The sequence below is a fragment of the Brachyhypopomus gauderio genome, chromosome 13 (genome assembly GCF_052324685.1).
Source record: "Brachyhypopomus gauderio isolate BG-103 chromosome 13, BGAUD_0.2, whole genome shotgun sequence".
NCBI classification, from domain to species: Eukaryota; Metazoa; Chordata; class Actinopteri; order Gymnotiformes; family Hypopomidae; genus Brachyhypopomus; species Brachyhypopomus gauderio.
The window spans coordinates 701,293-727,500 of record NC_135223.1 but is presented as its reverse complement, the minus strand read 5'-3'; the positions used below and the strand labels follow the sequence as shown (position 1 = coordinate 727,500).

Below are 26,208 nucleotides of genomic sequence, written 5' to 3'. Positions count from 1 at the left end.
GCAAGCGGCGAGGGTCTGAGATAAAGTTTATAAGTTTAAACTTTGAACTGAGATTAAGTTTAAAGTCAGAGATGAAATTTATTTATCTCTGATCCATATCTATGAGTTACTAGTTCGCTCTGGCACAACCACTGACGATCGATCTCGATAGAATACTTAATTTGTGTCCATTTTACAGGCCGCCCGGTAACAACTTACGTTCGCTAACCCCGCCCCCCCCTCCCCAGTCAACAATTAATGTTCGCCCCCACCCCCCACCCCCCCAAAAGGTTCAAATCTCACTTCAAGCGATCTTGAAAAGTTGGCAACCCTGAATAAATAGGTAAATAGATAATTAAAATGGACTACTAAATAGAGGAAACCATACAACATTTACTCCCTATTGTAATGTACTCACAAAAAAGCAAAAACACACCGCAACTTCCATCGCAATTTTTTTTTTAAAACACCCGCAACATCAAACATTTTAGCCCGCAACAATCACAAAAAAGGCCCGCGAAATCCTGGGGGGACTGATTTACATGTTATTTACACGTCTAAATATCCAGTCACTGATGCATGGCTCTAACCCTAACCCTAACTCTAGGCTATGGGTCAAAGAGGAAATTCAACACACCCCTGGATTCGCCCCCTACTGACCGGTGATGGGAATAACACTGCCCAGTGGTCAGAGTGCTCCAGAGGGCTCCTTCCTCCTGAACTGCTGTAGTGTGAGGAGTCAGACAACGAAGATGACCAGACTGACCAAGGTGGCTGTTCGCATCACTTAACACACATTTGATGGCTCGCACACATTTAAACTAAAAAAAAAAAAAACACACAAAGTGTTTAAGATGTCAAACAGATGCTCAACTGTCACTGTGGACCAACAAAATGATAGAGGACCAAATCACAGCTTGATTGTTGAAGAATAAACCACGTGTTCTGCAAACAAAGGCAGACTGCAGACATCTCTGCCCAGCCGGGTCATTCTCATGGATGAGTCCTGTGTCGTCATCTTGTGTTTAACCTTCTCTGCTGATTAGATTTTTTACCATGTTCTAGTAGTCGGCAAGCGGCCATCAGCTTTAAATTTGTTTGGTTACCAGACGAACACACATGAAGTCCACAGAACCCTCCGAAAGACCTCCATTTTGACACATAACTACCAGCCAAGACTCCAGGCGATGTACACAAACACAAGAAGAACATCTTGACTCTGTCCCTCGTTGGGGATGTTCACAGCTGTACAGTCACTTCCCTGCGGAGACGGAGGCCTCGGATACTAAAGTACTGGCTGAATATCCCAGGGTTAGGGTCAGGGTTAGTGTTGGGGTTAGGTTAGTGTTAGGGTTAGGTATCGTTACTCTATTTTTCTCTCTGTTTTGATTCCACATCCTACTGTGCTTGCTTGTGTGTATATTAAATTACCATGAATATATTACATTTCCATGAACTTGCATTATAACAAAAGGTCAAAAAACTATTTGTGATGACTTAAGTAAAGTTTAAAAAGGCAAAGCTAAAAAGACTGAGAATGGCCAGCACCTCCATGGTGATGGAGACGTGTTTCTGTGCCTGAGACATAAAGATCAAGAAAGCCCTGGAAAAACTTCCAGTCACTAAGAGCCCTAACCGTAGAGCCCTAACCCTAGAACCCTAACCCTAGAAGCTGGAAGCTGATGGGAAATCTATGATCCCTTTGTCTGTGTGTGTATTACATGATTTAATTAAAAGACCAGAGTTGTCATGACCACTCAGAACCACTTTATGATCCCTTCAAAGAACAATATTAAAATTTCAGAGATTCCAATCAATCCTGTATCCAAGATTTTGCTAATTAAATTAAGTCTGAGATTTTTTACGTTAACAACATATTAACATGTTTTAAGACTCAATTGTTTCGTTTATGCAATAATATTTTACGTATGATATGAATCCATAAACCAATGCAGGGGATAGCTGGGAAATTAACTGTAATTTTCTATAACTAAACAAATTGTCTACACCAACAGCATTGCAGATATGTTTGGAAACAAGCAATTGGCAGGAAACTATAAAGTCTTTATTAGGAAACATAGAAAGAGACTAAATGAACAGTTTTGTTTACTCACAAAAATGAAGCATAGCCTTTAACTAATTCCCAATATAAATGTTAATAATGTGCATTAACACAGACATGTTTTATTTATTTTTGTAAATGCCGAACACATCATGCAACCCTTCACAGAGGGATCTGAGCAGCTATGGTGAGGGAGCCCAACACACACTGTAGTCGGGCTTCTCGACTGAGCTGTGGTTTTGGTGTTGGGGTGTGCTTGCTTTACACTTGCCGCACTATTCTCTCGTACACGTGGTCTTTTGCTTTCTCCGCACCCTAAGAGAGACGCAGCACGACTGAATTCCCTCCATTTGTAGATAATTTGTCTTACTGCGGATTGATGAACACCCTGACCTTTTTAGAAATGCTATTCCAAGCTTTATTCATTCCTACAATTCTTCTTCTGAGATCCTCTGATGTATCTTTTGATGGTGGCATGGTCCCCACAAACAGAAGAGCAGACTGTGCCCTTGGTGATCCAAGAAAACTTTTTCATTTGTCTGGGCACCACAAATCTCACGTCACTGATTGGAACATCCGACTCCAATTAGTTTTTGAATACGTTATTAGCCTCAAGGTTCACACACATTTCAGCTTGTGTAGTGAATGTTTAAACAACATGTTCAATATTGCCAAGAAGAGAGTGCAGTTGTTTTGACTGCAATTATTCTAAGTTTGTTCTAACCTGTATGGTATTTTTTTAGTAATTAGTTGAGAAATCAGTTTTCTTGCAACAGGCCCTACTGTGCTTGTCCCTAATTTTTTATGTTGGAATATGAATAAATTGTTTTTTTTTCCGTGTGTGTGGTCTTAAAAGGAAAATAAACCCACATCCTTCTCTACGTTTGTCCTTATGTCCCGTTGGTAGGTAGTTTGGTCCCGTCTCAGGGATGGAAAATGCTCAGGAGAAAATCTCTTTTGGCCCATTATTTTCGTATCCGCATGCAGCAACAAAATGGAGTCCCAGTGTCCACTTGCATCAGCAAACAAGGTTTGCATTGACAGCCACGCTAGCCATCTGCTAACCTTTCTCTTTTAAACCATGCCGCACTCTTCCTCATTCTCACGTGCGCACACACACACACACACACACACATGCCATGCTAAAGACAAAATGTCCTGCTCTGTGCATTGCCCGGTCCTGCTGACTCTGTGTGAATAGGGCGTGGATCTAACAGGCAGGAAATAGCCCCCGGGCCCCTGGGTCACACCACTGCCCAATGATAAACGCATTTAAACATTGGGGAGAAGCAGGCAAACGGAGTATTCTTCTGCCCTGCTAAATGCTAACCACCTGGCTCCCTTCCCAACACACACACACACACACACACATGCAGGCCCAGCACAACTGCTCCTGTGTGATTCCCATTTAGAGGACTTGTCCTACAGTGTGACTGTCCTACAGTGTGACTGTCCTACAGTGTGACTGAGAGCTGGTCTGCGGCCGCTTCGCGAGCGTGTGGAAGCACGTGCCGCTGCGTGTGAAGTGTGACGTGTGATCTGGAGCCTGGCGGAGCGCGAGTGTCGCCACCCGGCGTGGGGGAGCCAATCACGCGCAGCCGCTCTAGGACATCGAAACTCGCGTTTAATTCCTTTTCGGTTTAATTCGGAGTGTGGCTGACTTATTTAAGACGGTTTCACTTCAGCACTTTCCACACTATCTTGGGTCCGGTAGCTTGAATGGGCGGATTACCAATGTTCATCAGAGAGGGGGAAAGATTGGGGGATTCACAGTGGGATGTAAAGTGCCCATTTCAGGATGGTAGAACAAGGCTCTTTGAGTGTCTGCTAAATGCATAAATATAAATCGCTACACTATAAATATGTAATGCTCCTGTAATGCAGTCAGTGCATTTAAAATGCACTCAGTTTAGACTCACTGAACTTCTCTAGAGAGTACCACCGGCTTCAGCATCTCCCAATGCACCTCTCTTTCTTTCTCTCTCTCTCCCTCTCTCTCTCTCTCTCTCTCCCTCTCTCTTCCTCCTTTCTATTACACACATACTCCCATACACATTTACTCTCCAGGGACTACAACACAAAATGTTTGGCATTTCACGCCACGCTTTCATGTGAATTAAGGCAATTGCAATGGAGCCTTTTCCCCTTCATACAGTTGGCACAGGAAGTGGAAACTTAGTTTTAACCTCGGATGCTGCTGTTGGAGGCCAGAGCCACCCTAACCCCCCCCCCCCCCCCCCCCCCCCCCCCCCCCCGGCCAATGAAATAGGGACGGAAGTACGATTGGAGAGTGTAGAGGCTATTTAACAATGGTCCATAAACGACAGGAAGGTGCCTGAAAACGTTTGACGAGGTCGCCGTTAAATGCTGAGTCACATGGCTTGTGAGATACACGCGAACACTTTACTTGGTTGAGTGGAAGCCTGTTTCTGTACTACAGGAAACACACTCTGAACCTGGACTTAGGATGTGGGATATTTGCTAGAGGTCCTTGAACCGGCCTCCACCAATACCACAAAAGGCTCCTTCGGCTGGCCAGCGCGGAGAGCTACTGTAGGTGGAAATAAGGGAGTGTGTGTACTAAAACACCTGAGGCAGACTGCAGAGGATGGAACATTCCGGAAGGGAGACCCACAAAGGTTTCACATAAATTAAAGCAAGTCCTACACTCTTTCCTCCTCTTATTATGGCTGGCAGACAAAATGAAAACTTTTAATCTCATCTGCTGCAGCATTTAGAGCCCAGCCACACGCCCCCCGGGCAGTAAAGTGGAGGATGGAATCAGAATTGGAGCGAACCAAAGGTGTCTAACCGTGATTCGCATTCACAGACTGCAGCACGTGTCCTCCAGGTAGACTTGGCTAAACCGTCTGACCAGCTGTGGGTTAACAGCTCCTGTTGCGGGAAAATGGGTAATGCGTGCGGGGGTGTAATAACAGGAGGGCAGAAGGGAAGGGCAGGGCAGGGCAGTTAGCCGAATGGGGCTGTTAGCATGGGTTCTCTGAAAAGGAGAGAAGAATAACGCTCTGAGAGGGCGTCAGAGGACACGTGGAAAATAGCAGGCTTGTGCCGTTTCGATTTTTATCTGAAAGTGGTCGTTTCTAATGCTCTACCAGCGTATCCATTTTTTATGCAGTGTTTCTCACTGTGATGTAGTTCCTTTTGGAACGATCTCCTAACAGGCTGGCCTGCAGGATGACTGTCAACGTCCTGAAACTAACATGATCTGATGAGAGAGAGAGAGAGAGAGAGAGAGAGAGAGAGAGAAGGGGGGTGAACTGGGCTGAGGGCTAACACTGAAGTTGAAAATGACTTTGATACAGGTCATGTGCTCATCACATGGAATATTCTGGAATATTCAGCAGCAGATTTGGGGGGGCGAGGATGAAGCAGGAATCCAGAGATTGATGAAAGCGGCGTGATCACTATTGAGCAGTCTCGCCCTCTCCCCTCCCCTCCCTCCCCCCCTCCTCTCCTCCCCTCTCGCTCTCTCCACCCTGTGATGGAGGGGTGCTAGTGTGTAGAGTGAAAGGGCGCTGGAGTGATGCCAGTCCTTTGGGGAACGACCCCCCCCTCCATCACTCCCTTCTCCCCCCATACCTTCCTGTGCCTACCCTGTTGCCAAGGTTTCTGGTTTTTTAAACCTTTTCTTCTGCTGTGCACCTCCTCCCCCTGCTGGAGGTCTCTGTGGAGGAGAAGCTGAGTGTGACTGGGCACACCTGCCTGCCTCCAGCCTCAGAACCAAAACCATCCCTCTCTCTCTCCCTCTCTTCCCCCCTCTCCCTCCCTCTCTCTCTCTCTCTCTCTCTCTCTCTCTTCCCCTCTCTCTTCCTCTCTTTCAAACTCTCCCTTTTTCACTCTCTTCCCCCTCTCTTGCTCTCTTTTCCCTATTTCACTCTCCCTCTCTCTCTCTCTGTCTCCCCCCTCTCTCTCTCTCTATCTCCCCTCCACCTCTTCCTTGCTGTCCTTCACTGTGTCTCATTAAAGTGCTTCACCTCTTCCTGGGGACCCACAAGGCTCCCCAACCATGGTCCTCCACCCATCTTTAGTGCTCCTCCATGCTACAGAACCCCCCCCCCCCCACACACACACACACACACACACACACAACACTGCCAAACGTCCCTCTCCTTTACTCCGCACACCCACCCACTCACCTGAAGCACTTTACCAAGCTTCACACAATGTTTGTGTTTTCACATGGACAAGTGCGTCAATGTTGACCAATTATCAGCCCCATTTAGCAATTACGCCCAGAGCGTAGGGCCGGGAGCAGCCTCGTACACCCCCCCCCCCCCCCAACTCACCCCCCCACGTGCTGTTCGCTCTGTTCTGTATTCTAGCGCACTGTTCTCGTGAAATTGTTCGCGCTTTAATTATTCTCTTTCATAAAGGGATCAAAGGTGCCGCTGCCTCTGTTGGCCCGTTTTCATTCACACACACACACACACACACGCTCGCACGCCCCCTCACTTTCTCCCACACACACACACACACGCAGCCTCACTATCACACACACACACGCAGCCTCACTTTCACGCACACACCGTCACTTTCACACACACACGCACATGCAGCCTCAATTTCATACACACACACGCAGCCTCACTTTCTCTTTCTCTCTCTCTCTCTCTCTCTCACTCACACACACACTCACACACACGCAGCCTCACTTTCACACACACTTTTTTTATTTACTATGAATGTCATCCATTATTCAGGTCATGTAGCGTATGCTGTAGCAGTTCCGTTTGGGCTTCCCCACTGTGACCGGACCTCGTGTGTAGGGACGCATGTTACACAGGCCCACTAGAAATGACCCGAACGCAGAGTTCACTGACCGCCTCGATGGGGCCGACAGCCTCGATGGGGCCGCCCGCCTCGATGCCCCCCCCCACACGCTTACACACGCACGCACACACACATACACACACAAACGTACATACACACACACACACACACTAACATACACACATGTACATACACACACACATCACACGCACACGTACATACATACATACACCCACACACGCACACACTCATTCCACCGTTGAAATTCAAACCTTATGACCACTTTTCCTGCACTTCAGTTCATTTGAGCATCTTCGCTTTTTTCGCGTGAAAATGCTTTCGCAGACAGAGGCGCGCGAGCAGGCGATCGCTGGCTCTACTCGGTGCCGGCGGTTATTACCGCGCTGAATGTGATGACAGCGATCAGCCCAGCAGGCGCACGTCTGCCCCTGAGGGCGGCTAACGTCCGCCTGCTGACTGGCGTTTTGTCACCGGCCGCTGTTGGTAAAAACGCACGGGCACGCATTTCTCCCCGAACGTGCTCCTCCTGCTCAGACACGTCGCTCTCATTCCTCTAGGTGCAGTGCGCCATCGTGGAGAACCCGAGGATTATCCGCTCCTGAAACAGAAACGCCCCCCCCTCCCCCAAATACGCCTTTGCCTTCTCTCTCTGGTATACTACAATTTCCTCATAGACTTGGATGGGTCTGTAGGTTTTACAGAAACTGTCCAGTCAAAAATTGGAACGCGTTCTGTGCGATCAGACCGTAAGTGACGGGTGTGAACGGGGCGCCGTGCGTCTCGAGACACACTGAAAATGGCGGGTAATCGTTTACGCGCTCGGGGCGCCATTTTGTGAGGGCCTCACTTACGAGCACGTTAATGGTGGGCATGAACACGGCTGAGACGGCCACCGTCTCCATCAGCCAAGCTCCCCAGTGCCAGGCCACCCCGACATACTCGCGAACCTCCTGCACGGCGACGGGTTGTACGGAGAAGGAGAGGCAACACATTAGTGATGGATGGAGCTTGCGAGCCGAGGCCCGGCCCGTGTCACCCCTCGCCCCCACCACTTAGCCCGTTTTGCGCTGGGGGTGGGGCGGATTGTTGGACACCTAGCAGATGTTCTTAGACACACTCTCCACCCGTAGTGCTTATAAGAGATTTCTCACAATGTCTTGTGAATCAGCGACCACAGGACTGCACAAGCAACCACAAAATGCAGATAATCCAAAGTATTTTCTCCATTATTAAATACATACAAATGAAATGTATACAAATTACGATAATGGTTTAATGTTTTATTAAACTTATTATGGACATTTTCTTTAACAAACATAAAACATAGTATTAGGTCATTCCCAAAACCTCTTTATTGCAGATTTATGCATGACAGACCCGCAATTTGATATATTTTACGTTAGATTTTAGGTCAAATAAGTGAAATTGAAGTTTTGAACGACAGACTGGTTGAGTCCGACTGTTGATATCGTAGCGGGTGGGTCGTCCCGTCAGAACCACTACGGGACAAAATGACCCTCGAAAACAAAGGGAACAAATGACATTGGGCCTAAAATGGCCTGAGAAAGAGAGGGAGGAGGAGGGTGGCGTTCGGCTCACTGGTCCTCTGAATTATTTCACACCAGCCTCTAAAACGTCTTTTATGAGACGTCCTTCCTGTGATAAATTTCTGTGTGTACACATATATGTTTGTTTCCGTTGTACAACGGTGTTATGAAAGTCGATTTTTTTAATCACGCGCCAGTCTACTGACACCGGAGATATTTAAGGTGCGCGAGCGCGTTAATTGAGACACGTTGTGACGCGCAGGCGCGATTGATCAGCAGGGCTCGCGCTGCTCGCCTTTGACAGATCCCCGCTCGATCGTGCCTGTCGCGCTGACTGAGCACCGACACTCCGTTACACACATTGATCGGCCCATCGCTTGGTGACACGCGCCCCTGCTCGTGAGGTGGTGGAAGGCGCGTGCTGCTCGCCTTCCCCGCTCCCGTTGCTCCCGGTTCGAGGCCTCTTGGGTCTCCTTTCTGCCAGGACAGTTATGCCTGTTTCATGTCGCAGAAATTACTGTGCGTGGACAATAATAGCTCTACCTCAAAGCTTAGCTTCACTGCTTCCGTGCAGGTTTGCCTAGTTATATTATTATCGCATAATTACACGTGGACCATCCACTCACATGTGTTTAAGCCCGTGTAATCATAGCTGGCTGCAGTACTGAACGCAAAGAAGCTTCACTATAATTACTTATACACAGAGCTATTACTGGCCACGATATCCTCGGTTAGATAAGTAGGTTTCCGACCAAATTCACGCTCTGAAGAAGAAAGCCCGGTATCATTGTAAACTGAATACATTCGGATATGTGATCTTATCCAGTGAACTTATTATTTTTTTAGATTGTTGCTTTTGTTTTATTATGTATTTAATTAATGACCGAAGGCAGCGATGTTTCCTTGAATTAACCGTCGGCTAGAAATGCAGAGTCACTGTAGGTTAATATGGTGCGGATGTCTGTAAAAACAACATTTAGGCCGCCCTTTGCCGTGATGCATATAAAATAGTAGCAAATACAATTTTGCAGCCCGTAGAAACAATCATTGTACTTTTCATCATGCCATAAACTGTGCGTGTATTAACTTTAGCATTACGCTTTAGTTTAGTCGCGTTAGGATGACTGCCTCAGAAAACATTCTGGCTCTGGACTCCGCTGATTTTGCCATAAATATTTTTGACAAATGGGCCATGTGGCACGCGGTTGTGCTGGGTGCTTAGTTTCCTGTTCCTCCTGTAACTTTACACCTTTGTTCTCAGTCCTCAGACCGTCTCCACCTGCACGTGGACTCCTCCATCTGTCTCCACATCTCCCTCGCTCCCTCTCTCCCTCCTTCTCTCCCTCGCTCCCCCTCTCTCACTCTCTCTCTCCCTTCCTCTCTCTCTCTCGCTCTCTCTGCTCTTTCATTAGCCGCCTTCTGTCTTCTCTGTGTCCACCCACTTAACTTGGGATGATGACCCCCCCCCCCCTCTTCACCTTTCCCTCTTCCTTTCTTACTCTCCTACTACTTGCTCTCCATAGAGCTTTCATTGCTCCCCTCTCTCTCTCTCTCTCTCTCTCTCTCTCTCTCTCTCTCTCTCTCTCTCTCTCACATACACACACTCCGCTCCTTTTCTTAGAGTTGTGACTGCAGACCTGGCCAGGCTGTCTTGCTCTCACATCCTGTCTTTTCTTCTCTCTCCTTTGTGGCCTCCTTGCATCCCTCTCTCTCCCCCTCTCTCTTTAGCACACACACACACACACACACACACACACACACATGCACACACTCATGTACTGCACACACACTTGTGGTGCAAAAAAGACCAATTAAAATCCATCTTGTCTTCTTGCTGTCTCCCACCAAATTCTCTCCAGGGTAACTAATTAAAATAGAACCTCCCTCCCCTCCTCTATCTCTTTACCATCCCTCTTTCCCTCCCCCCCTCTCTCTCTATCTCTCTCTCTGCCACTCCTCTCCTCTGTCCTGCCTTCCCTCTCTTCTAATCCCTTGTCTCTCCATCTTCCTGTCCTCTTGCTCTCTGGACTTTGGACCTTTACTGGACGTTGCTCTGCATGAGATGCAACTTTCTTTAGCTCTGTTGTGGCCAGTGGTTTGAAAGATTGTTGACCTCTGTCTGTCTGTTTAACTGTCTGTGTCTCTGCGAGTCTTTGTCTGTCTGTCTGCGTGCATCCTGTCTCCCACGGAGTTTCTAATTGATAGTAAACTTGTAAACAGCTACTAAATGGGAAGAGTATGCCAACAACAGCCAGCGTTCCTGAACCCAGTCCACTGGAGGGTATTGTATGCTAATGCTTTGCCTATTAGTGGGACTTTACTTTTAGTTGTGGTGTGGCGGAGTGTGTTTAGGGAGGTGGGGGTGGCTTGTGTGTCAATCACATTCACTAATTAGCATATAGCTGCTATGAACTTGCACTTAAGTACTGTACAATTCTCCTGGCCTCAAACTCTCGTTTTGCGATCAGAGGTCATTTTGCTCAGCTGTTCATTCTCTTAGTTTAATTGGCCTCAAAACTGTTTCCCAACGCTGAGTTTGTGCAGATGTCGACCCGCTGCTAGCCCCTGCCTCGTGGGGGGTGAGGGTGTAGATTCACAGAGTCGATTGATTGATCATTGCTGATATTTCAAACATGCAAACTTTGAGCTCAGTGATTCAGAACAAATGTGTCTTCTGTGAAATTTACCGAATTTCAAGATATCTGCTCAGCTGGCTTGGAAAAACGGCATGTGTGACGTCTCTGGCTGCGGACCCGCGTTCTGATAGGAACACACCACGTTTCTAACTCCTCTCTCCTCCACGGTCATTCACTCTGTCCCTCTCTCTGTCTATCTCTCCCAGACTAACGAGCGACAACTACTCGGTCCAGGTGGAGCTGAACGACTACTTGGACATCCTGTGTCCTCACTACCCACCCGATTCTCCGCTGCCACGTCCTCTGGAGACACTGGCCCTGTACCTCGTGGCTGAGGCGGAGTTCCGTGGTTGCCAGGAGACGAAGGGCGCCATAAAGCGGTGGGAATGCAAAGACCCACAAGCGCCGTACGGCCCCGTCAGGTTCTCGGAGAAGATCCAGCGTTTCACTCCCTTCTCGCTGGGCACGGAGTTCCTGCCTGGACACCACTACTACTACAGCTGTGAGTGAGCGTGTGTGTGTGTGTGTGTGTGTGTGTGTGTGTGTGTGGGGGGGGGGGGGGGGGGGGGGTGTCTCTGCAGGGTCATTGTGAGGACTCATCCTTGTGGTTATGGTTAGGGTTATGGTTAGGCTAATGGCCTGGATTATAGCTATGATCCAGGGGATTATAGGGGGTTGTATTAGTGTCCGGTTTAGGTTTAGCGTGCTACGGGTTGGATCTTCAGGAGTGCTGTAGCTCACATATGTGATTATTGTTGAAATGTTTTAAAGTCACAGGGTTATCCAGTGAAAAGTTAAATGTTCTCTCTTTCCCTTTCGTGTTGTCTATATACACCACTGAGATGGTGCAGATCATAAAACCGGCAGGGTTGTTCTGTGAGCACCTTAATCCCTCCATGTTCCAAAAACGGTCTGTGGTTTTGTCTCTCATGATAATGGTGAAAATGTTGAGGAAGCAAATAACCAAACCAACAAAAACGGGGAGAAAAGAGGAAGCTGAGAGGATCCCAGTCACACGAATGGGGTACAGGTCATCTCAGGACAGGGGGAGGGGACGGGGACAGGGGACAGGAGGAGGGGTGTCTTTTACATAAATTACTGTTCTGTTGAGTGGGACAATAGAGAGTATTATTCAAGTATGAGACCCAGTTCACACAGCAGACAGCCTATTGTGTCCGTTGCTCTACAAACGTTAGACACACACACACACACCTGTGATTTTCATGTGGACGTGTTTTCCCATTTAAACTACGGGGATCATTCAGAGATCATGTGATGATGTGTTCGTCTAACGGTTAAACTCAGAGTCCCGTGAACAGAAATGTAAAAATTTAAAAAATGTATTCAGCCTAAATTTGCTCTTCTGTGTAGTGTGTAAGGTCTGAGTTTAAAATGTGTCTATATAGTGAGAATGTGTGTGTACCAAAGCAGGCTTACAGTTACTTTACGTATTAATGCAGAATACTTCTGTTAGCCACCATCCTTAACAGTGACCTCTCCTCCTTGGGACAGTTGTAATTTTCTTGGCTTTCTGTTCTTAAAAATACTCTACATGCATTCTCAAATTCTCAAAATGCAGTTACTGTAGTGCCACACACACAAATATAAATATAAACACACACACGCCATACACAGACATTCTCATTTTTGTCAGTGTGAATTCATGAATTCAGCTCACAGCCTGACCAGATGTGTGTGGTTGTTAAGAGTTGAATTAAAAGGTCTCCACTGTAGAGCGAAGGGACACTTCCGCAGTGTTCGTTACCGAAATGGCCGTTATGGATTTACAGTTATGAGCAGACCGATTAAACTCCATGCCAGGCTCGTGGAGGGCGTGTCGCCGGCAGCTCTGGTGCCACTGAACATTTACCTCCATGCCCTTCTGCTGCTGAGGAAGCTAATGTTCAACCTTTTAAACTCCAGCCTTATTATTCATTATGAATGCCAGGGTATCCATAACTAGTTGGAACTATTCAGCAATAACATTGAAACTACTATGAAAGGTATGTAGATGGAGGATTGTCTGTGTTCATGCCATGATCTTGGAGTGTGCTGGATGAATGTAGCATATAAATCTGTAATCTGTCCTGTAATGTGTAATCTGCCTTTTCAGTGCCCTTCAGAACTGCAGGCAAACAAACAAACAAATGTTTCACCAGAATACACGAGGCACGCTCTCAATCACCATCCTTCTGGAAGCTTCTACAGGATACCACATATTTAGGATTTTGGGGCCTTTGATTACAAGATTTCAAGATTACAAGATTACAAGATTTTTTGGAAGACATCAATCTCTGAATAATCTCACAAATCCTCCACTTCACAGCAGGCAACAGGCCCTGCACACTCATCTCATATTGTCAAAAGCGCATTTGCTGTCTGTTGCCCCAGAGCGCTGTTTTGCCTCGTGGGACCGCAGGGCCCCTTTACAAACTTCCACTGATGTTTCACAAACGCTCTACTGGTCAGCCTCACGTCCCAGTGGCTAGTTGGCAATGGAGGTAGAATCTGACTGCAATTTGTGGGACTCTGTGACCCCAGAGAGAAAATGACTCCTTTAGTTCAGGAAGTTTCAGAGAAATCCTTAGGGACGCTTGACCTTCTGAACAGTTATGCCCACTGTGCACGGAGATGGACCACAGCAGTCTTCATGGCCAGACTCCTCACAGCTCTAGGTGTTTGAAACTTCTTAATTATTGCCCTGCTAGCAGAGACGGGTATTTTCAGGCGTGAAGCTATTTTTATACACGTGGTCTAATTTGTGAAGGCCAGTCTCCTTATATCTTGTTTCATCTGTGGTTTATTCCCCATGTTGCTGGATGACTAAGAGTGTTTGGACTTCAGGTCACCTCACGGTTTAGAACAAAACAGAATGAAGCTTCTTAACGGCTTCAAAATTATTCAAGTGTACATAAAATGTCAAATATGAATAGGAATGTTGGTTAGTAACATTATGTTCATAAGAAGGAGTGCAAGTAATTGTAATGTGTGTTTCAAATGAAACTAGTTAAATAACTTTATCTCATTTAAATAACTTTATCTCATTAAATATTCATTTATTTTCAGTGCAAGACATGTTTCATTATTCTAACCAAGAGTGCCAATAATTATGGAGTGCACATAAAATGTCTAATGTCTTCTATATACAAAGTATACATACAGATTCTTTTTCAAATATCTGGTTTTATAATTACATAAAATGTACACTACTGTCTGTGCTGGTGCACGAAACGGATGGAATTTGATGCAACATTAGTTCATGTCGCTGGAAAATATTCCAGCTAATATCGTTAGCTCATAGGCTCATTTCTGCTTTCTCCACTCTTTTACGCAACACTCATTAAGCTGCAGGGGAGGGAGTCTGAGTGGCAGCACGTGCTAGCAGCGCGTGCGCTAGCTGTGTTAGCAGAGCATGTGCGCTAGCCGTGTTAGCAGTCCCACATGCTGATGCAACATTTTGTGTTGGGATGGTGAACGTTTTGGCAGCGCGTATGACGATGCTAATCAGCTCTCCTAGTTTGGCTCGGCACTCGGTGCAGCCGTTTAATTGGTGAAAGTTCATTTTGCTGTGCAGTGTAATCTGTCCTATGTCTGCTTCAATACCTATTGATTTTTTCCATGTGGCTGTGATGTGAGCTCTCATTTATACTGGATTTCATTTGTGTTTCTAGAATGACTGCTAATATACAAGTGTGACGGAGATGGCAGAGATGCTCTTGTTCAAAAACGACTAAAGGAATATATGTGAACATCACATAAATTTAATGACACCTACTAGACATTTAAGACATGGACGTAATTTTGTAATAAAAAGTGGGGGGGACATGGATTCGTTGCTATTTAAATATTTGGTTTTAACTGTAAAAACTGGGGGGGACCAAAACCGGCTTTTGAAAAAGTGTGGGGGACATGCCCCCCCCCCCACCCCCACCCCCACCCCCACCCCCACCCCCCCCAAATTACGTCCGTGATTTAAGAAAATGTATTCAGTATGATTTATGTACATATATCCTGGTTCCTACTTAAAACGATTAGCCATTTCTGTGGAATTAAATAAAAATATTGGAAATTGTTGCTGTTTGTTTTATAAAGATTTGTGTTTATATTTGTAATTCATGTATTTATGTAACATATATATGCATCAGTAATATAACACTGTATTAAAAAATATACCTTATAATATAATGTGATTTTTTTAACACCTATATCAACCTCTGTGAGTTTACTACATGCACAAAACTTGTTTAATTTATTAGAAACAAGTTTTATTATCATAATGGATTAGCTTTTTTTCTTCTCTGAGTTTTATTTTATTTTAATTTTTGTGAATTTATTTTTGGCAGCTGAGATGTGTGTTTATTTCTGAGGGAAGGAAACCTGGTGACCTTTTTATCTTCTTCCTTTGCAAAGTGTATATCAACTGTGTCACATATTTGTCCCTCTCTCTCTCCCTCTCTCTCTCTTCCTATCTCTCTCCTTCTAGCTCTGTCCACAGATGATGGACCCCCCCTTCCGTGTATGAAGCTGAAAGTCACAGTGTGTTGTGAGTCCAGTAAGTCCACTCCTCTTTTATCCCTCCATTCCCCTCCCCTCACTTCACCCACTCTCCCTCCATCGCTCTTTCTCTATCTTTCTCTCTCTCTCTTTCTCTTCAATCCTGTCCCAGAGTTGGTGTATCATCCAGCTTTCTGTCCCTAAACGTTTCACCTTCTCACTTTATTTCTTCAGTCTCTGTATTTCTGCTGAATTACAGTTGGACCAGTTAAAATCATAACAAATCTATTCATCATATCTCATATCATATATTATCTTATATCATAAGTTTTGTTCTCTTTCCAGAACTAGCTGTGAACAAATTAGAAACATTAAACTAAATATCAGAAATATTTCTTTATTTAATACATTTTATAATTTAATTACATTTTTAGATAGATTTTTAAAATAATACTGTTTATATTGATTAATAAGTAGATTAATAAATGTGTCATGAAAGGTATATGTACCATTGTAGTTCCAAGTTCAGTTCAATTCCAGCTCAGTCATACAAAAGTAAAAAATATAAAAGTAATTTTAGAAGATGACAGAGTCTTTGTAGCTAAAACAATCAGTTTTTTGGCAATTTGTCTTAGATTTTTGCATTTGCAACTGCGTGAGTTCAGGGTTGCGTGTGTTTCTCTCACATCCTCATGATCTCTCTCTCTCTCTCTCTCTCTCTCTCTCTCTCTCTCTCTCTCTCTCTCTCCCTTTCTCTTTGTACATCTCCATGTGTGTTTGTGTGTGGGTAGGATGTGTGGGTGTGTGTGTGTGTGTGTGTGTGGGTGTGTGTGTGTGTGGTTAGTGTCTCCTGGCTCTCGGCCCCCTGCAGTAATGTTATTCTTCCGCCTGGCTGGTTTGACAGAGCGGGTCCAGTTAGAGTGGGGATGGCAGCCCACTCCATGACCCGTCTGCACCGATTCCACCTCTCGCTTCTCACACACACACACACACATACACACATGTGCACACGCATGCACACACACGTATGGTGGGCTGTCCAGTCTAATTCATTCTGTCACGTTCCACTAGAGAGTCTATCTGGCCTCTCGTCTCAGTCGTTTCCGCTTTTAACGCCGGCATCAGTTAATGGTTCATCCTCCAATAATTCTGTGAAATGTAGATGCATTTGAGAAGGTGAGATGTGCATCCAAACTCAAAGGTCTCGAGTCAGAATTAATCACATAACCACAGCCGCCATCACCCTGCTCCCCTCACATGTGTTGCTATGTGTTTACTTCATGTGGGCCCCCTATCTCTCTCTCTCTCCCTCTCTCTCTCTCTCTCACACACACACACACACATACACACACACACACACACACACAGTTTTTCTGTTCTCTAACCGAAACTAATCCGGACTAAACTGTAGCATCCCCTCCTTTCTCACTCTCTTTCTTTCTCTCTTTCTTTTTCTCTCTCTCTCCCGCGTTCCTGGAGTGGGACTAAGCTCACTCCTCTCTCTGTCTCCATTTCTCTCCCCTCCCCCTGCGCCATTTTTATGATCATCCGTTACCAGAGCAAAACTAATCTGCCTGCGTGCGCTGCCCTCTCCCTCTGTCCCTCTCTGTCCGCCCCCTCTCCCCTCTACACCCCTTCCTCCCTCGCTCATCCCACCTGTGGGACCCCGCCCCTCCCACCAGAAGTTCACGCCCACTAAGCTCTCGCCACCAATCATTCTTCTAAGCCCCTCCCCTGTGCCTAGGCCCACTCAACCCCACATCCCCCACCCCCTTCCCGCCCCTGTCGGTCGTTTTGGTCGATAGGATGTGAGAGGCCGGCCTACACGGGCGCCGTCCCGCACAGCTTGCTTCCCCCTGGCAACGTGCAGCGTTGAACTCTGGTTCCTTCCTGTGGCAGGTCTTTTATCTGACAGTCCCACGATCCGCCCGAGGATCCGCCCGGTGTTCACGCGCCGAGAGGGATAGTGAGGTGTAATTAAAGGGAGGGTTTAAAAAATGGCCCAATCTCTCTGTCTGGGTAGGTCGTTGAAGCCCTAATGACTCGGCTTGTGGGAAGCTGAAGGACAGAGCGGAGACGGGCGACACCAGGAGGAACAGCCTCTCCAGACCGGACACCCTCACTGCAGCCGGAGTGTTACTGCAGTCCATGACACAGATCTCTCAATCACTCCCCTGCTCCCGCTCCCCCTCCCTTTCTCCATCTCTCTCTCTCTCCCTCTCTCTCCCCCCCTCTCTCTTTCCCCTGTTGTGGTGTTTGGACGTGAAAAACACAGCCTTCATCCGAGTAGAATCGTGGGCTCATTAAGACACAGGAAGGCCGAGCGTGCGTCACACTGAAAAGCGCCCCCGCCCCGCGCACCTCTCCAACGTCAGTTAGAACAGCAGTGGGCTCTACCAGGACAGTGCAGCCCCGCCCAGCCTGTCCGCCCCAAAGTAGAGCCCCTGCGGAATTTCACCCAGAACACGGTTCCGCCGCCAGCACTCTCCGGCAGGTTAGCCCACGAGAACGGCAGCACTCCCACAAGCTCGTGTGGAGTGCAGAGATGTCACACGAAAAGAAATAAATAAATAGGACAGCAAATGAATAAATAAGACTGCCACCCAAGAACTCCCACGCAGCGCATCGTGCCACTCTAAAATGCTTCCCCCCTCCATCTCCGCACACTTGTCAAAACATTAATTCTGCTGTTGTTTTTCTTGTTTCTCCTCCCTTCTCTCTTGTTCGTGGTCTCCCACCCTCCCCACCTCCCTCCACCTCCCCCTCTCCTGCTGTGAGCGACCATTACAGTCACTTCTTTCTCTCTAATTGATCCCTCACTTTTCCTCCCGTTCTCGTTCGTGCTCGTCCTGCTGTGTGCGCACCATTTCCTGTTCCTATTTCTCTCCATCCTCTCTCTCTCTCTGGATACGCACCTCTTATGCTAGTTTTTCAGCTTTCTTCTCTCTCGCTCTTTCTCACCCTCAGCCTTTTTCCAAACGTGAGGATAAGATCTCTGTGGTTAAGACTTACACACACGTCTGTGGTTTTTGTCTTGTTTGTTTTTTGTGCTTTATCTACTGCGGCAGAGCAAACACATTCATTTATCTACCAAATCGTGGCCGTTAATCGAAGTGTGATCATTTTTTCCCCCCTCCCCGCCGATCCACATCCAACGCGGCAGTTTGAAATGGAGTGGACGCGTGCGTTTGTCCGCTCACTCTTCGGTTCTCTCGTCTTCGCTGTCCTGGTGTGTGCAGGCTGTGGCTGCACCCCTGCGGGTCGGTGGGGAGTGCAGCCATTTTAGGGAGGAACGTGTAAACGAGGCCATTTTGGCATCACCGAATCAACCAAGTTTCAGCACAAAACTTGGTGCACACGATATCTTATTCAGTATTTTATTTTATTTTTTTACAGATCCAAAACAAATAAGAATATTCCAAAAACAGAATAATTTTGTCTCTAAATTAAAGAATAAATAGAACTGGCTGTAGAGAAGTTGAAGTAATTCTAAAGTTACTACAGGCAAAAAATACTAAATTGAAAATGTACATTCTCTTTTATTTTTATTATTCCTACCGAGGCTCAGTTAGATATTTTAGTATAATAAACAGGAAGTGAAATACATTGTGTACTTCTGAACTTCTTGGTTTTGTTCTTGTTAGTTTTATGCCAGTGTGGCATTTTTTTGTCATTTTTATTAGTGTATTTTATTCATGTGTGATTCAGAAATTACCTGATAAATTTCAAGACCTTTCAATCCTCTAATTTACTATTTCATTTAAACATGAAACAGTATCAACTACTTAATGGGCTTTGCACTTCTGTGATTTCAATTAATTGTTCATATAATTACAAATAAAGGTATGTACGAGAATCTTTTGTACAAACAACCATACTCATGTAAGTTCATGTAGACTTTATAGAGCATCGTGGAATCTGGTGTCTGATCACCACTCACCTTCACACTAGAGTCGTTATTGTAAACACCCTACTGGAATATTTTCAGTTGTTCAATACAAATTATTTTAATGATTCTTGAAGGTTTTCTCTAAATAGAAAATAGAGAAAAATAAGTCTCTGCATCTCTCTTTCTCTCCGTCTCTGTCTCCCTCTGTCTCTCTCTCTCCATCTTTCTCTCTCTCGATGTCTTGCTCGTTCTTTTAAATCTCGGCATCTTCCGAGACTTGTAGTCCAGATCAATAGCAGACACATTCGGCTGAAACTCCAGTTATCGATACGCTCTCCAAATGTGCATGATTCTTGGACTCTGCCTTTCTGAATAGTGATCAGTCGTCATTTGGGAAACATCTAGATGTTGTGTGTGTTTGTTCTTCTTCTTGTGTTTGTTATTTTATTTAAGACTTTAAGAAGGCTTTCATCTTAAAAGCTCTTTATATACAGCCCAAACTCCCTCTCTCCCCCCTCTCTCTCTCCCTCCCCCCCCTCTCTCTCTCCCTCCCTCTCCATCCATCCTTCCCTTTCTTTCCTCGCTGCCCCCTGTAGTTGAGGGCGTGACACTCGGACTCAAGTGACCTCTTTGCTTCATGTCCTTCCTCTCCTCATCTGACCCTCTCCACACCTCCACCACCCCTCTCCTTCCTCCTCACCTCCACCAGCCCCTCTCCACCCTCCACACCACCACCACAACCCCCTCTCCTCCCTACTCACCTCCTCTGTCCTCTCCTCTGTTTCGCTCCGTCGCTCTGTCCTCATTGTCTCTGTAGCCATTCCTTCCCTTACCTAGTCCTCTCTATCTCCCTCCATCTCTCTCTCCCTCGCTCTCTCCATCCCTCTCTCTCTCTCTTTCCTTCATTCTCTCCTAGTCCTCTTCTTGGTGCTACAGAACGCTTCATCTTCTCCGTTCACTTTCTTGCTCTCTCTTTTCCTGGACGCGACCTTTAAAGGAATTTGCATGGGGGCTGAATTGTGTATTTTGGGGTTACACAGCCGCTGCACATTTGTCATGCTCTTTCTGCCTGAGTAATGGTCAATCCTTCTCCATGTAACCCCACACAACCCCACCCCCAGTGTATGAGCTTTTGAGTTTTACACCAAAAACAGTGAAATAACTCTCTCTTTCTCTCTCTCTCTCTCTCTCTTAAATGACTATCTTTCAGCAACAGCTGCAACAAAGCAGAGAAAAGGTAAGATGTGCCCATGTGATGTACAATTTAAATAAACACATTTAGACCCAATTGGTGAATTCTAGCCTAAACCTAAATTCTGATTGGTTTAAGTTGTAACATAAAGATTCGATGAACAGATCCTTTCGCAGGAACCCCAGCAACCCGAGGTCCCGCCAGTTCCTGCACCAGCAGTGCCTTCCTCGTTGTGATCTCTACGTCTCTCTTCCTCTTCCTCACACACTAACACCGTCCCAGCTCATAACCAAGACGGTTTCCTTCTTGCACCTTCTTGCATCCGGCACCTCGTTGTCTCTGTACACACACATGTAAATACACAGACATACATTCATGCACACACAGATGCATACACACTCTGACACACACTTCTTCACACACACCTCGTCACACACTCACTCTCTCCTCTCGTTCTGTCATTTTTGGAGTGGCACTAATCTCTCTCCCTCCTTCTCCAGCCTGTGTCCCCGTCTCCCCTCCCCCCACGTCTCTGCTTGTGATGGAAGTTCATTCTGTAACAGACCGACACTAATCTACCTTCAAAGAGCTGTTCTTACTGTTTTCTTTCTCTTAATCCTCCAAACCTTAAAAAAAACCAGACATTCTTCCACCCACTTCCTCCCTCTCTCCCTCTCTCCCTCCCTCCCTCCACCCTGTCCCACGCTCAATTCGTACGTTCTCCCCCTGTCTCTCATCTCCTTACTGTACGTTATTACTGCGCTGATCCAGAGGGGTTGTGGACCGGGAGACCTGTGAGGAGGGACCAGTCGTCATACAATGTAGGACAGCCGAAAAAAGGAACGTCAACAGATGTTTTATTTGTTACTTTCCAATATGGATGACCTACAGCCAAAGCAAAGCACGATCTACTCTCAACGAACACATTGAAATACGAGGAAACTGTATGTAAGGAAACACGGAGATGTGTGAAAAGAGGATTCTGGAAGCAGGACTTGACTGTGTTGGCATAAAAGAACTGGGGAGGGGATCTTGGGGGGGGGGGGGGAAATGGTGAGAAACTCTGGAACATTCTGGAAAGGAAAAGGATTTGAGTGAAACTGCAGTGTGAGTGGGTGCGCTTAAAGCAGTCAGAGCCTGATAGGACCAAACAGGAAGAGGATGCAGTACTTCCTGCTCCGCCTCCATGCCAAGCATCGGAGACCTTGAAGCTCGCCAGTGTCCTCGTCCCAGCACGGCCTGGCAGGTCGCCAGGTCTTCTCACCACCTTGTGTACCGTTTGCAGGTAATCGCACAGTTCGCTGAGCTCTTGATCAGGTTCAGATGTGTATTCTGTAATTTCTTTGAGGTGAAAAATATTTTTATGTTTGGCTAAAGGTTTTTTTTCTGTTCAGTCCACATTTGTAGATTTATATGTACAGGCACCCTCGTTTAAATGTTGTTTCAAATTCGCTGTTTAAATTCACAATAAGGGAACGCGTCACTTATTAGGTTCATGGTTCTTGCAAATCTTGTTGTAAAGCACATTAAAATTATTCAAAAGATTCAAAAATAATTATTAGCAATAATTTTCATCTGCTAAAAACAGAAGAAAACATTCTTTTTGCTACCATGTTTTTAGGATTTTAAGAAAATCAGATTCAGAAAGAAACAAAAAATTATAATTGGTAATGAAATTTTAATGTATGTTTTAAACTAAATTAAAAATTACAGTACATGTTTCTTTATGGTATTTTCACTTAAAACACAACACTATAAATGTGTCCTCTAAATTTGTATGGAATATTTCTTATTCATTTTAAGGGACACGGACCAGTGACATTCCAGGTAACCCTCATGATCACGGAGTATCATTTTATATGTGTGTCATGTCAGTAAACTGTGCCAGTCCATACAGTTCGTTTAATTCCAAATGAAAAGCTTAAAATATATTTTTTTTTATTGCTTTTTTTTTAAAGTTTTATACAATTTTTTTTTCTTCCGTTTAGCTATTTTGGTTTTTGTGTATAATGTGTTTTTCACATTTTAGTGAAGAATTTTGTGTCTTCTGTGAAGACCTGCTGGCTTAAAAGAAATTATCTTGAAATTAAATAAAAGGAAATATAATAAATAAAAGACAAAAGACATCACATCTGTTTATTTATATGTATTATTTTTCATCAATTATTAGTAATCTATTTATACATCAATTTATACTCCTTACAATTACCCCTGCTCAGCTGCTCAAATTTTCAAAAGTTCATTTAACACTTCTGACTGTGATTTGCACTTCATTTAGGAATTTAGGACAAATTGCAAAAAAAAAAAGATTATGAATACAAATTCATATGGAAAATGATTGTGAATAAAATGATTATGAATATTAGATGATCACTTGGTTATTGGTATTGTAGTGTTGTACGTCAGTTCATTTGAATTATGAATACGTTATTAGATGATCGCTCGGTTATTGGTATTGTAGTGTTGTACGTCAGTTCATTTGTGTTGCATTCTGCTGCGTTCTGCTTCCGTCTCCTTTGTTGTGTGTGTGGTTGTGTAACTTCACAACGTAAACGGAGCGTGAGGTGGCAGGAAGAAGTTAAGGAGCCGTCGAGACTGATGAAGGCCACGATCCACCTGCCTCTGGCTGGTGTGGGGCGGAGAGGTTTCAGCCACAGATGGGTGTGACGAGTCTTGCTGTCTCGGTTTCAACTCTCCATGACTCACATGAACTCTCTTCATACACCTTTTGTTTTTCAGGTAATGTTTAAGTATCCTACACATTGAATTCATTTATACGTTACATGTGTATCTATGAATCACAGAAAGAAACCTTAATTATTGATTTACTAAAATTCACCATTTTATGCCACTTTATTCCAGAAAGTGCTCCTTTTACATTATTGTGACATTATGGCAGAGGCAGCCATTCCAGAGGCATTCCAGATTTTTTTTCGAAGATATTAACCAAACTCCGAGCTGTCTTTGTGTAATGAGCTTGTATGAGCAGAGCCTGCCTCTGATGACAAACACTGCCTTTGATGCCACTTTTGCGGAGGAATTCCTCCAGCCGCTTCAGTGCCAGAGTCTGGAGGGGTCTGGTGAGTGGACAGCCATACCGCAGCTCTCTGAGATCCCTGAAAGAGCCTTCAGGAAGAAGGCTTCCCAGAATGCTGAAGTTCCGTGGTGGTTTAGGATGGATGTGTTTGAGATTACTGAGGCAACTGTTCAGGAAGGACATCCTGATTTGCATTTTGGTCCCATGAACCTTCGGCTTGATACAGACATTATAATTTGTTTTCTTCTTACTTTTAAAGGAAGGGGTGAGGTACACTCTGAGACGCCGGGCCAAAATCAGAGTCAATATTGTATAATCAATGTTAAAAATGTACCTGTGTGCAGAATGATTGAACGAACAGTTGTTGAAACCTGAACGTATTTTGGTCTTTAACATATGGTTGAACTCTAACTTTAGGATCTCTGTATTTGAACAGCAGTTTTTTTTGTAGGTTTCCACTATATCACCATCAGGTCTTTGTTCTCTTGAGTCAACCAGTGATTTGATGGCAGTCAGTATTTCTTCACCACTAATCTTCTCTGATCTTCTGTTAGATTTGTAAGATTCTTGCTGATTTCTATAATTCTTCAGCTTCCTGGCAACCTTTGGGATGATCTTTTCAGGTTGCTTCTGAACTCGGAGTGTTAGGACGAGGGGATCGTGATCAGAGATTTCGGTTTGCTTTTTGACCTCACAGGCACGCACTTGTTGCACTGTGTCCTCGGGCATGAAAAACATGTCCAATCTGGAGAAACTCTCTTTCTGAGATCGTGTGAAGCCCTCCTCTGTGGTGTGCAAGTGGGACCAGGTGTCTTGGAGATTTAGAGAGCTGGTAAAGTTTTCTAAAATACGTCTTAGTGCTGAATACTCATACTCAGCTGAACCTCTTCTATCAAAACCAGGATCCAAAACTGTGTTGAAATCTCCTCCAATTACTAGCACACCCTCAGCAGTTTCTTTCAAATAGTCCCCCAATCTAGGCAGAACTTTTTTGTCATCCTTATGATTGTACACATTAACAAGAGTGTACAGTTCACCAAACAGACGACAGAAAAGAACAACGTAACTCCCGCTGTGGTCTTCATCATGGCAGATATACTCAAACTCAATGTCATCTCTTATCAGTATGGCAACTCCTTTGCTTCGAGGGGTGAATATAGTGAAGTAGGTTTTCCAATTGTGAACATTCTCCAAGATTTGGTAACACTTTGGTCCAACGTGTGTCTCTTGTATAAAGACAATGTCAGCCTTAAGGCTTTTGAGTGTGTGCAACACATCATCAAACTTTACATGACGATTCTTTGAGTCTTTGTACTTCTTAATACCGCAAGTGTTCCAAGAGACAAAGCGGACAGTTCTTCCTGTTGTTGACATGATTACTGCTGGTGGAACCTGAAAATGCACAATTTTAAAATCATTTCAGGATGCTATAATTTCAGATTGTGTGTTTACAGAGTTAACAACAAGGACCAAACTCCAGTAATGCCTGGATTTTAATGACCTTCTCAGACACTAAAGCTTTTCTGTGGAGTGGTTTCAGAGCATTTTTAGAAGAATGTTTATATTTTAACTGTATTGCCAGTGCTGGCCTTGTCACGTCTGGTAATAGCATAAATGAAGTATGTAAACTTATTCAAAACATCTTAAAGACGTTTGTCCAAAATGTTTTCTTTCTTTTTCAAATGTTATGGCTATATTAAGTTTTTAATTATTATTGTTTACTACAGAGTAAATAGTAGGTTAGCAATAATGTAGTAAAGAATGTGATACAGACATATATGAAGCATTATTTAAGTCAACCCATTAATTCAACCTCTCCATCTACTTTTTATGAATGAATTCATATAATTTTACACAGATTATCTGAATCTTTCATCAAACTATAAATGTACAACTATGAAACAAGTTTTAACAAATAGTGAAAACATACCTAAAAGTCCGTATTGTATTTATAGTAGTGTGTATCTCTGTGTTGTGCTTGGCAGTGAGATGGCAGAAGTGAACAGGAAAACAGGACCGACGAGTTTAAAGGCAATTGTGGGACAATGACGTTTTATTTTGCATAGGCAACGTCAGGGGTGATGGGTTATAGTAAATGATGCAGGAAACACAGTACCAAAGATATCACTCAAATAGAATAGACAAGGCAGGTTGAGTTTATAGCACATATATGTAGGTTATATAGCACCTTTTACATAGGTTATACAGCGCCTACACATTGGTAGCACCTATACGTATAGGTGTACAGTAATCCCTCGTTTATCACGGGAGATGCGTTCCAGAACATCCCACGATAACTGAAAATCCGCAAAGTTGAAATAGTATATTTATTTAATGATACATTATAAGGCTTTATAAACCATCCCCACACTTGTACGCTACATAAACCTTTCCCTTCTTAACCATTCCCACACTCTTCTGTGCATATATTGTACCTTTACACTGTCAGGAATGGCCACTAACGTAATCAGGTTCACCTGTTATGCCACCACGCCCACATTCCACGCATACTTAAACACCAGAACTACACTTCCTGGTTGCGAAGTATTGCCTCCATGTT

The 26,208-nt window shown here is 44.7% G+C and overlaps 1 protein-coding gene and 1 long non-coding RNA gene across 7 annotated transcripts in view; one reads left to right on the top strand and one right to left on the bottom strand.

The window, feature by feature from the left end:
* The window catches only part of efna4 (ephrin A4), a 43,150-nt gene that overhangs the window by 12,581 nt on the left and 4,361 nt on the right, over positions 1-26,208 (top strand). Inside the window, exons 2-6 of one of the 6 annotated variants that reach the window (XR_013120480.1) lie at positions 11,243-11,538; positions 15,520-15,588; positions 20,630-20,656; positions 20,776-21,896; positions 22,415-22,973. Coding sequence is in view for 2 of the 6 variants with exons in the window: in XM_076970132.1 (XP_076826247.1) it covers positions 11,243-11,538; positions 15,520-15,588; positions 20,630-20,656; positions 20,788-20,882 (487 nt within the window). In the remaining 4 variants the exon portion in view is untranslated. The other 5 variants (XR_013120483.1, XR_013120479.1, XR_013120481.1 and 2 more) reach the window with 5 other exon arrangements.
* LOC143473237 (uncharacterized) lies at positions 22,734-25,944 on the bottom strand. Its single transcript, XR_013120484.1, has 2 exons — positions 25,579-25,944; positions 22,734-25,040 (listed from the first exon to the last, which is right to left on the bottom strand). It is a non-coding gene; the product is annotated as an uncharacterized LOC143473237 (long non-coding RNA).